The 15,399-nt window shown below is 51.1% G+C and overlaps 1 protein-coding gene across 1 annotated transcript; it reads left to right on the top strand.

Moving 5' to 3' along the window:
* Positions 1–9,329, top strand: AMHR2 (anti-Mullerian hormone receptor type 2). Its single transcript, XM_084749611.1, has 11 exons — positions 1–228; positions 433–615; positions 802–993; positions 1,236–1,307; positions 1,480–1,598; positions 1,721–1,951; positions 7,272–7,386; positions 7,524–7,696; positions 7,869–8,016; positions 8,165–8,301; positions 8,936–9,329. Exons 1-11 carry the CDS (start codon positions 180–182, stop codon positions 9,191–9,193), a joined length of 1,677 nt encoding a protein of 558 aa, XP_084605737.1. The 5' UTR covers positions 1–179; the 3' UTR covers positions 9,194–9,329.
* The last annotated feature ends 6,070 nt before the right edge of the window (positions 9,330–15,399 follow it).

Genomic DNA, 15,399 nt, shown 5'->3' with positions numbered 1-15,399 from the left:
CCTCCCTTTCTCTCCGTTTTCCTCACACCCACCTCTCCCACACAGCAGCCCTTCTCCCAGGGCAGAGACTGGGACAGGACAGACAGAGCCTGGTCGGAGTTGAGGACTGAGGGCTTGGAAGCTTGGCTGGGTGGCTGTGGCGGCTTGTGCTGTCCCACTGCCGGCCGTCCGTAACCAGGATGCTGAGGACACTGGGGCTAAGGCCGTTGCTTCATGCAGCTGCACAAGGTAAGTGTCTACAGAGAGGGAAGCGGAGGTGAGTGGGCTGGGTGAAGGGCAGAGCCGCGTGTCCCCATGGCGGGGATCGGACCTCGGGCCTCTGCTGTGCCGGACCCTGGGATGTAGCCGGCATGTTTTGTCTATCCCTCGCCTGCTGTGTGTCTCTGCCCTTCACTGCCTTTTTTACCCCCTTTTCTTTACCTCGGACATCAGTATCCCCAAACAGGAGGACCTGTGTGTTCTTTGAGGCTCCCGGAGTGCGGGGGAGCGCAAAGACACTCGGGCAAGTGCTAGGTACGGGCCCGGGCCCCGGCCAGGGTATCCGCTGCCTCTACAGCCATTGCTGCTTTGGGATCTGGAACCTGACCAACGGCCGGGCGAAAGTGGAGATGCAAGGTGAGTGGCAAAGCAGATGGTGGGTGAGAGCTAGGGTGCCGGAGCAGGCATGCCCAGGTGGATGCCTAGAAGGAAGGGAGATGCCATGGGGCGTGCCGTGGGAAGGGTTGCCTTCCACAGAGAAGGGGTTCACTCATTCTCTGTCCCCCAAACGGCGTTGGACTCTCTTTAATCCCACCCCATCAGGATGCCGAGACAGTGACGAGCCAGGCTGTGAGTCCCTCCAGTGTGACCTGGTCCCTCGAGCTCACCCCAGCCCCGCCTCCACTCTCTTCACGTGCTCCTGTGGCGCCGACTTCTGCAATGCCAATTACAGCCATTTGCCTCCTTTGGGGAACGGAGGGGCTCCTGGCCCCCAGGATCCCCAGGTTACCTCAGGTAGTTGCCTTCCTCAGGGTATTAGAACCCGGATGGGGCAGGAGCACAGGTCAGGATGAGGGGGGGGCAGTTCTCACCCCACTCCCCCAACCAAAGTTTTCCTCCTCGTGGCCTTGGGAAGTTGGTTGCCCTAGTGACTGGGAGATAAGGGGGCTTGTGACCAGCACGGTTAGGAGAGCAAACTCTTTGAAGAGGGGAGAGGCCCCCGTGCTCACCCACGTGCCTTCCTGCCTTGTGACCAGGTGGGCCCGTCTGGATGGCACTACTGCTGCTAGGAATGTTCCTCGTCCTGCTGCTGGCCAGCATCATCCTGGGTAACCTCTCCCGCCCCTCCCTCTGTGACAGCAAGAAGCATTCCCAACGTCCCAAGCCTTGTCTAGTCCTGGGCTCTGTGTAGCCCCACAAGGGGGGGGGCTCTCCCCGCATAGCCCCCGTTGGCTGCGCGCGTCCCTGTGTGCCCTACCCCAGAGCTCTTCTCTGCTTCAGCCCTGCTACAACGAAAGCCCTGTCGAGTGGACAGTGGGTCCGACCCGGAGCCGGGTACGGGCTCCAGCGAAGACAGCAGTGAGGAACTGCCCGAGCTGGCTGAGCTGTGCTTCTCCCAGGTGCCCTGGGGAAGGAGGGTGGGCTCCTGTGGTAATCCTGGAGGTTCTGCTGGCAAGGGAGCCTGGCCCTGGGACTAGCTCTGAGGCCCACACTCAGGGCAGTGTCCCCACACATACACCAGGTAATCCAGGAAGGAGGTCATGCCGTCGTCTGGGCCGGGAGGCTCCAGGGTGAGATGGTAGCCATCAAGGCCTTTCCACCGAGGGCTGTGGCCCAATTCCGAGCGGAGAGAGCTGTGTATCAGCTGCCCGGCCTACAGCATGACCACATTGTTCGTTTTATCACTGCTGGCCACGGGGGCCCTGGCCCCCTGCCCTCTGGGCCTTTGCTGGTACTGGAACTGTACCCTAAGGTGAGCACCAAGAAATTTCTGTCATCTATGCTATGCACTATGCCTGTGTGTATGCTCTACGTCGGGGGAGGGTTGGGGGGTTGGAGGGGTCCACCTGTGCCTGATCTCCTGCTTTGCACTTTCCTTAGATTGATTTTTTTTTTTTTTGAGACAGTTTCCTTATATCTGTAGCCCTGGCTGTCCTGGAACTCACTCTGTAGACCAGGCTGGCCTTAAACTCACTGAGATTCTTCAGCCTCTGCCTCTGCTGGGATTACAGGCGTGCCCTACTTCTGCCTGGCGAGGAGTGAGCCGTTGCTAAACATTCATCCAGGCATAGCTTTCCAAGCCCATTAACCAATATTTATATTAACCAATATTTATAAACTATATGGCAAGTACTGGCAGATGGCTGAGAAAAGCACACACGGTCCCTATAGACTAATGGGTCACAGAAATGGGTAAAAACAAATACAAGTACCATATATATCCAGTGTGGGCATTGGATAAGTATAAGAAATAATACTGAGTTCGAGTCCAGCTCTGGCAGCTCTTCCAGAGGACCTGGGTTCAATTCCCCCCAGCACCCACATGGCAGCTCACAGCCATCTGTACCTCTAGTTTGAGGGGATTTGACATTCTCACACAGACCTACATGGGGGCAAAACACCAATGCAGATAAAATAAAATCATTTCAAAAAAAGAAATCATACTGAGGTTCGACCTGAGGGGCTCTTGAGATGGCTCAGGTAAAGATGCTCGCTGTGCAAGCCTTGGTGACCCGAGTTCAAACCCGTAGAAGGAGAGGACTCCACACATGCGCTGTGATGTGGGCTCCCAGAGATTCCCCCCTCTAGGAAGATTTGTTTTGGTTTGTTTTTGTTTTTCAAGACAGGGTTTCTCTTGTAGCCTTGGCGGTCCTAGACTCGCTTTGTAGACCAGGCTGGCCTCGAACCACCTGCCTCTGCTGGCTAAAATGAGAGGACTAGAGTGAATTCCAGGCCATCCTGGGCTGCATAAGACCTGACTCAAGGAAACAAAACAGGCCCGAGTGCAGGAGTATACACCCTAGACCCCAGCATTTGGGAGGCAGAGGCAGGCAAATCTGTGTGAGTTCAAGGCCAGCCAAGGTTACATAGCAAGACCCTATCCAAAACAAAACCCCAAAGCAAGAGAAAAAAAAAAAGTGAAGAGGAAGTAGGCCAAGGCGGGGCCACATGGAACCTGGGCCCCCTGAAGACTGGGGTGCATTTTAAGTTCCATGCGCTGCTTTGGGCTCTCTGAAGATATGTGCCTACGATCTTTACCTTTATAAGCATATATGAGGTAGAAGTTGTCATCCATAGATGAGAAAGGGATACTCATTTGCTCAGGATGGATGAGGCGAGAGTCCTGCCCCTCACTGCAGCTACTTCCTGTCTCCTGCTTACCCACCTCAGCGCAGGCCATCCCTGTCCCTGAGACCCCCCCCACCCCCCCACCCCCCCCCACCCCCCCACCCCCCCCACCCCCCCCACCCCCCCCACCCCCCACCCCCGCTCTAGTCCGACTTCAGACCCAGTCTGCGTCAGGGGTTAGACAGTTTCCTGGGGCTTTAGCAACCTTTACTAGTCTTTCGTTGCTGAGATCTTGAGTTCTGGAAAGTTCCCTTTTTGACCGCATTCTTCCTGGCCCTATTGAAAGGTGATATAGCTTAGTCAATAAAGCCCATGGTGTGCGAGCATGAGGCCCGAGGTCAGTTCTCAGAAATTACATGTTATGAAGCCAGATATGGGAGGCTGGAGAGATGGCTCAGCAGGGAACAGCACTGGCTGCTCTCCCAGAGGACCCCAGCTCCCAGCACCCATGTCAGGCGTCACAGTTGCCTGTAACTCCAGCCCCAGGGAATCCAGTGCCCTCTTCTGGTGTCTGTGGGCACCTGCAACCACACATTGTCTCACACATGAAGGCACAGAGGCCCACACTTAACTTTTGTAAAAGTGTATTTATTTATTTATTTTTAACAGTGTTTTTGATGGGTTTTGTTTGTTTGTTTTTTTGAGACAGGGTTTCTTTTTATTTTTTATTTTTTTATTTATTGCATATGAGTGCTTTATCTGCAGAAGAGGGCATCAGATCACATTATAGATGGTCGTGAGCCACCATGTGGTTGCTGGGAATTGAACTCAGGACCTCTGGAAGAGCAGGTGGTGCTCTTAACCACTGAGTCATCTCTCCAGCCCCACACTTAACTTTTTTAAAAGGTTATTTATTTATTTATTTTTAACAGTGTTTTAAAATGTTTTTTGTTTGTTTGTTTGTTTTTGTTTTTTTGAGACAGGGTTTCTCTGTGTAGCCCTGGCTGCCCTGGACTTGCTTTGTAGACCAGGCTGGCCTGGAACTCTGACAGCGATCCACCTGCCTCTGCCTCCCGAGTGCTGGGATTAAAAGTGTGCACCACCACATTTGGCTAAAAGTAAAATAAGTTGTTAAAAAAAATAAAGGATAAAAGAGAGCCAGGTGTGGTGGTGGCGCACACCTGTAATCCCCCTGCCCCAGAAAAATCAAAAATAAAAAGAAGAAAACTCCAGGCGTGGTGGTACATGCTTGGGAGGTAGAGATAGAGCTGTGGGGCTTGCTGGCTGCACAGCCTGCTGAGAGAGCTCCAGGGTAGTGAGAGAGCCTGCCTCAGGGAAGCACACATGGACGTGCAAATCCTCCTTGTTTTCTTAGCTTCCCCTGACTTTCACACGTACTGTAAGCTGCTTTACAGCCATGACATTTAGTTCTTTTTTTTTTTTAATTTATTTTATTTAGTTCGTTTTTATGTGGTGGCATTTATTGAATTCTCTGCTCACATCATGATCACCCGTCCTGAGGCCCGGTGCTGCCTGGGCACAGCTGTTGGCATGCTAAGCTGCTCAGCCTGCTAACGCGAGGCCTATTCCAGCTGCTGCTTCTCCCCCGGCTCCTTTCACCCACCCTTGTCTGTGCAGGCCTGATACCTCAGCTCAGGTGGTTTGAGGGGCGAGACGCCCTTGACCACCTGTCCTGAGTCGTCTGAGTCAGCAGACTGCTTGGATTAGCACTCAGCTCCTCTCTCCTCCTTTGACCTCAAGCGAGCTTACTGGGCTTCCGCTAGAGCTCCATAGTGACCTCCTGCGTCAGCCAGGGTAACATACACGCATAGTGAGATCCTGCCTAAAGGAGAGGGCTGGGACGGGAAAGGAAGGGAAGAAGGAAGGAAGGAGGGAGGGAGGGAAGGAGGGAAGGAAGGAAGGAAGGAAGGAAGGAAGGAAAGGGGGCCACCAAGTTGGTTCAGCAGGAACAGTGCTCCCACCAAACCCAAAGACCAGAGCTCAGTCCCTAGGACTTAGCGAGTTGTCCTCTGACCTCCACATATGCCATGTAGCATGCGGGTACCCACATGCAGGCACACACACCCACACATAAGGGTACCCACATGCAGGCACACACCCACACATAAGGGTACCCACATGCAGGCACACACCCACACATAAGGGTACCCACATGCAGGCACACACCCACACATAAGGGTACCCACATGCAGGCACACACACCCACACATAAGGGTACCCACATGCAGGCACACACACCCACACATAAGGGTACCCACATGCAGGCACACACCCACACATAAGGGTACCCACATGCAGGCACACACCCACACATAAGGGTACCCACATGCAGGCACACACCCACACATAAGGGTACCCACATGCAGGCACACACACACCCACACATAAGGGTACCCACATGCAGGCACACACACACACACATAAGGGTACCCACATGCAGGCACACACACACACACATAAGGGTACCCACATGCAGGCACACACCCACACATAAGGGTACCCACATGCAGGCACACACCCACACATAAGGGTACCCACATGCAGGCACACACCCACACATAAGGGTACCCACATGCAGGCACACACACACACACACACACACACACACACACACATAAGGGTACCCACATGCAGGCACACACACACACACATAAGGGTACCCACATGCAGGCGCACACACACACACATAAGGGTACCCACATGCAGGCACACACACACACACACACACACATAAGGGTACCCACATGCAGGCACACACACACACACACACATAAGGGTACCCACATGCAGGCACACACACACACACACATAAGGGTACCCACATGCAGGCACACACCCACACATAAGGGTACCCACATGCAGGCACACACACACACACACACACATAAGGGTACCCACATGCAGGCACACACCCACACACATAAGGGTACCCACATGCAGGCACACACACACACACACACATAAGGGTACCCACATGCAGGCACACACCCACACACATAAGGGTACTCACATGCAGGCACACACACACACACACACACACACACACACACACACACATAAGGGTACCCACATGCAGGCACACACCCACACATAAGGGTACCCACATGCAGGCACACAGACACACACACACATAAGGGTACCCACATACAGGTACACACACCCCACACACACATAAGGAAGTACACATACTAAATTTTTTAAATAAAGGAGGGAAAGAAAGGAAAGAGGGAGAAAAACCCTACAAAAATCAAAGTGATCAGAGCACCGTCACCCTGCGGTCCCCGTGAGCCTGTAGGAGAACCCTGTTTGTAGGGTGCAGGTCACAGGAAGTAGTCATCACCACTAGATAAAGCTACCCCCACCCCCATGCCCCACGCTGGCCTGAAATGTTGGAGCTTTCTGCGTCAGGCGTCAGGCTCTTTGTTTTGTTTTTGTCTTAGGCTGTTTTTTTGTTTTGTTTTGTTTTTGTTTGGTTTGGTTTCTTTTTTTTTGCTTTTCCTGACAAGGTGTCTCTGTGTGATAGCGCTGGCTGTCCTGGGCTCATTTTGTAGACCAGGCTGGCCTTGAACTCACAATGAAACACCTGCCTCTGCCTCCCAGGTGCTGGGATTAAAAGTGTGCGCCACCAGGGCTGGCCTAAAATTATAGTGTGTGTGTGTGTGTGTGTGTGTGTGTGTGTGTGTGTGTGTGTGATCTTCTTCCTTCCACTTCACAAGTGCAGGGGTGGCAGGCGTGCAGGATCACAGCCAGCTAGAGTTACTATTTTTTTCCTGTCACTCTGTCTGATGTCTATTCCCATTGCCGCCACTGTCTGTGGTGTCTTGACCTGGTTCTGTCAGCATGTCTGTCTGCTGGGGTGCTGCAGGCTGGCGTGTGTGTGTGTGTGTGTGTGTGTGTGTGTGTGTGTGTGTGAGTAGCTCTGTGCTCCTGGGAGGGTCCTCCCCCAGCTCTGTGTGCCCCGCCCCTCCCTCTGCTCCCTCCAGGGCTCCCTGTGCCACTACCTGACTCAGTACACGAGTGACTGGGGGAGCTCCCTGAGGATGGCTCTGTCCCTGGCTGAGGGCCTGGCATTTCTCCACGAGGAGCGTTGGCAGGATGGTGAGTGACCAGCGGCGGGGAGGTAGACTAGTCAGCAGCCACGTCGACGAGGCCAGTTCTCCCTTCGCTTAGAGCAGAAGGGCTGGGTCAAGGGCACCAGGTGAATGGCGTCCCTTAAACTTCAGATTTCTCCACAGGCCGGTACAAACCAGGCATCGCCCACCGAGACCTGAGCAGCCAGAATGTGCTCATCCGGGAAGATAAGTCTTGTGCCATTGGCGACCTCGGCCTTGCCTTGGTGCTCCCTGGCCTTGCCCAGCCCCCTGCCTTGGCCCCTACTCAACCCCGAGGCCCAGCTGCCATTTTGGAGGTGAGTGTTTTTGATGTCTGAGACCTGAGATGCTGACGATTCAGATGCCCATGTACCCATCGCTGTGGCAACAGTGCGGCCTGGAGTCTGCAGCTGGGGGGATGTGTAGACCAGAGCTGTAGGACAGGCTGCTGTAGCCGTCATCCTTGGCATTGCCCGTCTTATTCTCCAGGCTGGCACCCAGAGGTACATGGCTCCAGAGCTCCTGGACAAGACTCTGGACCTACAGGATTGGGGCACAGCCCTCCAGAGAGCAGATGTGTACTCTCTGGCTCTTCTCCTGTGGGAGATCCTGAGCCGCTGTTCAGATCTAAGGCCTGGTAAAGTCTTCTCCTCCCCGCTACCCTAACTAGCAAAGTCTCCCGTGCATCCCGCCCTATCTCAGAAGGCTATGACCCTATCTAGGTTTTCTACCTGGGAGGCCCCTCAGCAGCATGGGCTGACGGTCTATGCCTTTACTTTTCGCAGACCGCAGACCACCACCTTTTCAACTGGCCTATGAGGCAGAACTGGGCAGCAGTCCCAGTGCCTGTGAGCTCTGGGCCTTGGCTGTAGAGGAGAGGAAACGCCCCGACATCCCATCCACCTGGAGCTGCTCTGTCATGGTAAGAAGCCAAAGGCGTGCCAGCCGGGGACCAGGGGGTTCTCTGCCACAACCAGAACTTCGACTCCTACGCTAGTCCTCCGTTTACCTTTTCTTCCAGAAGTTTCACACAGTTGGCTCCGCCCACCTGAGATGTACACCTTCCTGTACAGCCTCCTTTAGTCCTGTCCCTCTCTCCATCAGTTAGGTCTGTTGTTCAGGCATCTCCTCCAGGAAGTCCTCCCTGACTTTCCTCCTACTTGGGGTTGTGCCCCTGTGACCGTGTCTCTTTAGGTACAGTAGATGCCAAAATTCCATCGAGTGCCGAATCATTTTGTATTATGCGGCTGTTTCTGCTGTGGGACAATTAAAGCCAGTTCTAGGTGTACCAAGACACCCAGTTCTAGGTGTACCAAGACACCCAGTTCTAGGTGTACCAAGACACCCAGTTCTAGGTGTACCAAGACACCCAGTTCTAGGTGTACCAAGACACCAATAGTGAAGATGCAGAGCTCTTTGCAAAGGATTTCCTGAGATATCCTTTCTCCCACTCTCCTGCCTCAAGTTTCTACCATACACGTGTGCCTAGCGAGGACTCTGTAGAGTGGGGCGGAGCACCCGGGCCAGGCCCAATAACAGAGGTCTTTTCCCTCCAGGACCCCGGGGGGCTGACGGAGCTCCTACAGGACTGCTGGGACGCAGACCCAGAAGCGCGGCTGACGGCGGCGTGTGTGCGGCAGCGCCTGGCAGCCCTGGCTTACCCTCAAGTGGCTCCCTCCTTCCCAGAGAGCTGCCCTTCAGCGCCCGCCTCCGTTCTCTCCCTCGGGCCCCAGCAGGGCTCCTGCCTCCTTAGTGTTCACGCAAGCCCCGGCTCTAAGAGTCCTCAGCCTGTCGGTACCACTGTCCGTGTGTAAACGAGCAGTTCGAATGGACTCTCCACACAGGCCAACATACATGTGGTGGTCACACACCTGTCGCCGTCGTTGTTGTGGGTTTCTAGCCCTTGGGCAGATGTGCTCAGGAAAGAGAATAAAGCCAGGTTTCCCAGTTGGCCTTGGGCTCTCCTCCTCCTTACTCTTCTTTCCCACCGATGTGTATTTATTTCTTTATTTTAAGATCTGTTTTTGGGGGGCTGGAGAGATGGCTCAGCGGATAAGAACACTGTCTGCTCTTCCAGAGGACCTGAGTTCAATTCCCAGTGCCCTCTTCTGGTGAGCAGGCGTTTGTGCAGAGTAGAGCACTCATACATAAAAACAAATAAATAAAATCTTTAAAAGGTGGAGATAAAATTTAAAAAAAAGCCAAGCAGGGGTTGCGCACCCTTTTAATCCCAGCACTGGGGAGGCAGAGGCAGGTGGATCGCTGTGGGTTCAAGGCCAGCCTGGTCTACAAAGTCAGTCCAGGACAGTCAAGGCTACACAGAGAAACCCTGTTTCAAACAAACAAACAAAAATGTGTATATTTATAGAACTTGTGTTTTTCTGTGAGTTTTGTGTACCACATACATGCAGGACACGTTGGAGGCCAGAAGAGGATGTCAGAGTTACAGGGAGTTGTGAGCCACCATGTGGGTGCTGGGAACAGGTCCTTTGCCAGAGCACTAATTGCTCTGAACTCCTAAGCTATCTCTTCAGCCCTTTATTCATTGCTTATTTTTGCTCTGTAGCCTTGGCTGACCTACTACCCCGTACATTGCCTAGGCTAGTCTCAAGCTTGCAACAACCCTCTTGCCTCAGCATCTGCAGCACTGGGTTCTGGGATCCAGGTACTGGCGTTTACTTACTTATCAGACAAGGTCTTACTATGTAGTTCTGGCTGGTCTGGAACTTATTTTGTAGACCAGGTTGGCCTTGAAGTCACAGAAATCCACCTGCCTCTGCCTCTCGAGTGCTGGGATTAAGGGTGCGCCACCACGGCCGGCACCAATATTTATTTCTGAAGATTTTTTGTTTGTTTGGTTTGCCTTTTTGTTGTTGTTTTTCAAGACAGGGTCTCTCTGTGTAGCCTTGGCTGTCCTGGACTTGCTTTGTAGACCAGGCTGGCCTTAAACTGACAGAGATCCGCCTGCCTCTGCCTCCTGAGTGCTGGGATTAAAGGCGTGCGCCACTACACCTGGTATTTCTGAAGATTTTATTTGTATTATTTATTTATTGTTTTTTGAGACAGGGTTTCTCTCTGTAGCCTTGGCTGTCCTGGACTCACTTTGTAGACCAGGGTGGCCTCGAACTCACAGTGATCCTCCTGCCTCTGCCTCCCAAGGGCTGGGATTAAAGGCATGCACCACCAAGCCCGGCTTTATTTGTATTATTTTAACTATGTGTAGTTCTGTGTGTGTGTGTGTGTGTGTGTGTGTGTGTGTGTGTGTGTTGTACATATATGGGCACAGATGCCTGTGGAGCTCAAAGGCATTGGATACCCCTGGAGCTGGAGTTGTGAGCCACTCGATATGGGTGCTGAGTGCTAAACTTGGGTCCTCTGGAAGAGCAATACAGGGCTGCTATTATTATTTTATTATTATATCTATTATTATTATTATTATTATTATTATTAGTAGTAGTAGTAGTAGTAGTAGTTTAGTTTTTTGAGACAGGGTCTCTCTCTGTGTAGCCTTGGCTGTCCTGGACTCGCTTTGTAGTCCATGCTGGCCTCAAACTCACAGCAATCCACCTGCCTTTGCCTCCCGAGTGCTGGGATTAAAGGGCCCGGCTTTACATAGCTTTTTTATCTCCAAGCCATCTCTCTAGCACCACCACCAGGGTTAATTTTCAAATGGAGGCATCACCTGCTGGATGAAGACGAGCCGTCACAAGGAAGCCACTGCCCTGAAGGTGCTTAGACGGCTGCGGCTCACAACCATCTACACTGAGATCTGGTGCCCTCTTCTGGTGTGTAGGTGTATATGCAGGCAGAGCACTATATAATAATGAATAAATCTTTAAAAAAATAAAAAGCTGTATCTTCCCACCTGAAGATCGAGGTTAAATATGGACCCATCCACTTCCAATTAAGCCAGAAACACTTCACAGGTGTGCCCTCCATTTTTTGAATTTTAGTTAATTCCAGATGTAGCCACCACACCTAATAACAATTGTTTTACATATTTATAAAAAGTCCAAGGTCATCTTGGCTACATAGCGAGTTTGAGGCCATACTAGGCTAAGTATGAGATCCTGTCTTAACAACAACAATAACAACAACAACAAAGAAAGTGAATGGCTGGAAGATGGCTCAGAGGTTAAGAGGGTTGTTTGTTCTTCCTAAACGTCCTGAGTTCAATTCCCAGCAACCACATGGTGGCTCACAACCACCTATAGTGAGATCTGGTGCCCTCTTCTGATGTTCAGGTGTACATGCAGGCAAAACCCTGTATACATAATAAATAAATACATTTAAAAAAAAAGTGTAGAAGGTAAGCCGGGCATGGTGGCGCACGCCTTTAATCCCAGCACTCGGGAGGCAGAGACAGGCAGATCGCTGTGAGTTCGAGGCCAGCCTGGACTACAAATTGAGTCTAGGACAGCCAGGGTGACACAGAGAAACCCTGTCTTGAAAAAAAAAAAGTGTAGAAGGGATAAATTGAGAGAGATGAGGGAATGTAGAGAGAACAAGGTCCAAGCCTTGTGGTGAAGTGCTTCATCTGTTTATCATTTTATTTATAGATAGGTTTTCATGGAGCTCAAGGTGCAGTCAAAGGTGACCTTAACATGGTTTCCCTCTGTAGCCTTGCTTGTCCTGGACTCGCTCTGTAGACGAGGCTGGCCTCCAACTCACAGAGATCTGCCTGCCTTCTGGTGTTCACCACCATTCCTGGCTGTTTTTTTGTTTGTCTGTTGTTGTTGTTGTTGTTGTTGTTGACACAGAGTTTCTCTGTGTGTAGCCCTGGCTGTCCTGGACTCTCTTGGTAGACTAGGCTGGCCTGAAACTCACAGAGATCCTCCTGCCTCTGCCTTCCAAGTGCTGGGATTAATGGCATGCACCACCACCACCCAGCTACAGTGTTGTGTATGTGTGTGGTTTTTTTTTTTTTTTTTTTTTTTTGGTTTTTCAGACAGGGTCTCTCTGTGTAGCCTTGGCTGTCCTGGACTCACTTTGTAGACCAGGCTGGCCTCGAACTCACAGCGATCCGCCTGCCTCTGCCTCCCGAGTGCTGGGATTAAAGGCGTGCGCCACCACGCCCGGCCCATGTGTGTGTTTTTTAAAGATTGATTTATTTATTTATTTATTTATTTATTTATTTATTTATTATGTGTACAATGCTCTGCCTGCATGTACATCTGCAGGCCAGAAGAGGGCACCAGATCTCACTATAGATGGTTGTGAGCCACTATATGGTTGCCGGGAATTGAACTCAGGACCCTTGGAAGAGCAGCCAGTGCTCTTAAGCTCTGAGCAGCCTTTCAAGCCTGCATAAAATAGTTTTTCAAGGGGGCTGGAGAGATGACTCAGAGGTTAAGAGCACTCACTGACTGCTCTTCCAAAGGTACTGAGTTCAATCCCCAGCAACCACATGGTGGCTCACAACCATCTATAATGAGATCTGGTTCCCTCTTCTCATATGCAGGTAGAGCACTGTATACATAATAAATAAATAAATCTTTAAAAAATATATTTTTTCAAGTGACATTTATGGGTTGGGCATATAGCTCAGTGGCAAGACACTTGCTTCACAGGTTTTGGTCCACCTGTTAGAGCTGAAGCTCATGTTTGCAGTCCTACCAACCATCTTTCATAAAGTGCCGAGTGGGGGAATCCCTCCTTTTCTTCTTGCACCCAAGAGACGCAAAAGTAGGACGATGGCCTCTCATTCATCCAAGGTCTACATGAGTTACACAGGAAGACCCTGTCTCAGAACAACAAAAACAAAACTGAATTTCCTGAGGTACCAGGGACAATGGCGTGAAACTACAACAGCAACATCTGGGAGGCTGAGACAGGGGAGCCTGGGTTACATAAAAGAAAGAAGGGGAGGGGCTGGAGAGCTGGCTCAGAGGTTAAGAGCACCTCTGCTCTTCCAAAGGTCCCAAGTTCAATGCCCAGCAACCACAGGGGGCTCACGGCCATCTGTAATGAGATCTGGTTCCCTCTTGTGCAGGCACACATGTGGGCAGAACACTGCATAAATAATAACTAAATCTTAAAAAAAAGAGAGAGAGAGAAAGAAAGAGGGCTGGAGAGATGGCTTAGTGGTTAAGAGCGAGCACTGTCTGCTCTTCCAGAGGTCCTGAGTTCAATTCCCAGCAACCATGTGGTAGCTTATAACCATCTGTAATGTGATCTAATGCCCTCTTCTGGCATACAGGTGAACGTGCAAATAAAGCATTGTATACAATAAATAAATTAATTTAAAAAACAAAAGAAAGAGAGAGGAAGGAAGGAAGAGCGAGCAGGGTGTGGTGACACATGACTCTAATCCTTGGACTAAGGATGCAGCGGCAGGAAGGACCAGTCTAGTCTATATAGCAATGACTACATAGGAAGGCTGCATCTCAAACAACCCAAAACCAAATTTATATATATAATTAATTATATATATATATATAATTGTATAATATACAATCTTCTGATAGTTGAATTACATTAATTGAAATTTAGTTGATTTAGTTTGTAATGGATTTTTTTTGGTTTTGTTTTGTGTTGTTTTTTGTGTAACTCATTTTATAAACCCAATATGTTTAAGAGAAATGAGCAAACCTTAAATGTTGTGTGCTGCCTAGGACTCACCAAACCAACCAGCCAACCAACCAGCCAGCCAGGCAGCCAGCCAACCAACCAGGCAGCCAACCAAGCAACTAACCAACCAACTAACTAATCAACCAACTAGCCAGCCAGCCAACCAACCAACCAACCAGTCAAACTGCCAATCAGCCAACCAAAGAGGCAACCAACCAGGCAGCCAGGCAACCAACTAACTAACCAGCAAACTGGCCAGCCAACCAACCAACCCACCTACCCACCAACCAACCAACCAAGAAAGAGGCAGAACAGGAGCTTCTGGCAGCCTGGGGCGGGAAGGGCAGAAGTGATGGGATCCCAGATGTATTTGTGAGAAAAAGGGACGGTTTGTGCTGCAGTGTGGTCTAGGTGAGAGAGACGTGTGGAAGGGGCATCATGGGTGGGTGACCTAAGTGTGGCATGACTTATTGCATGCCATCGCACTAGGGAGGCTGAGGCAGGGGAGCCACTGTCATGGCCTCCGCAGTGAGACCCCATCTCAGGAAAAAGGTTTTAAGCTTCTGAGAGATTAGGAAATCTGTCTCTCACTCAAGAATGCCTTTCTGCCTTTCACAGGCTGTGGTCTTTTTGTTTGTTTGTTTTGGGTTTTTTTTTGTTTTTGTTTTTTTAGTTTTTTTCAAGACAGGGTTTCTCTGTGTTAGCCTTGGCTGTCCTAGACTCGATTTGTAGTCCAGGCTGGCCTTGAACTCACAGTGATCCGCCTGCCTCTGCCTCCCGAGTGCTGGGATTAAAGGCTTGCGCCACCACGTCTGGCCTGTTTTGTTTTTTTGCTTCTTCAAGACAGGGTTTCCCTGTGTAGCCCTGGCTGCCCTGGACTCATCTGTAGACCAGGCTGGCCTCGAACTCGGAGATCTCTCTTTCTCTGGAGTACCGGGATTGGAGGCAGTGCACCACAGCCTCAAGGCTCTCTCTGAGGTTTTATGTAGGTTGGCTGGCCTCAGACTCTCTAAGAAGCCAGCACTTGGGCTGGAGAGGTGGCTCAGAGGTTAAGAGCATTGGCTACTGAGTTCAATTCTCCACAACCACATGGTTGCGCATACCTTTAATCCCAGCACCGGGAGGCGGAGGCAGGCGGATCTCTGTAGGTTCGAGGCCAGCCTGGTCTACAAAAAACGAGTCCAGCACAGCCAGGGCTACACTCTCGGAAAATCATAAACAAACAAACAAACAAACAAATAAAAACTAGGGAGAGTTTACGTCCGGCGGTCCAGGGTCTTGCTTGCTGCTGGCCCTGCCCCGGCCCTGCCCTAAGGGGCATTTCTGCAGGGTTTCTGTATTTCATCAAGCTTTCCTAAAAGGCTAGGTCAGCCCGGTGGCTAGAGCAACAGGCTCCGCCCACTTCGGTTGTAGGATTGACAAGTCCGTTCTCCAATCATCCTGCCGAGTG

Source organism: Acomys minous, assembly GCF_964271855.1.
Source record: "Acomys minous genome assembly, chromosome: 12".
Taxonomy (NCBI): domain Eukaryota; kingdom Metazoa; phylum Chordata; class Mammalia; order Rodentia; family Muridae; genus Acomys; species Acomys minous.
This window is presented reverse-complemented; position numbering and strand designations above follow the sequence as displayed.

Coding starts and splice junctions, on each gene's coding strand:
- AMHR2 (XM_084749611.1), top strand. CDS start 180: ATGCTGAGGACACTGGGGCTAAGGCCGTTGCTTCATGCAGCTGCACAA. Junction 229..432: donor GCTTCATGCAGCTGCACAAG/GTAAGTGTCTAC, acceptor CTCGGACATCAG/TATCCCCAAACAGGAGGACC. Junction 1,952..7,271: donor TACTGGAACTGTACCCTAAG/GTGAGCACCAAG, acceptor TGCTCCCTCCAG/GGCTCCCTGTGCCACTACCT.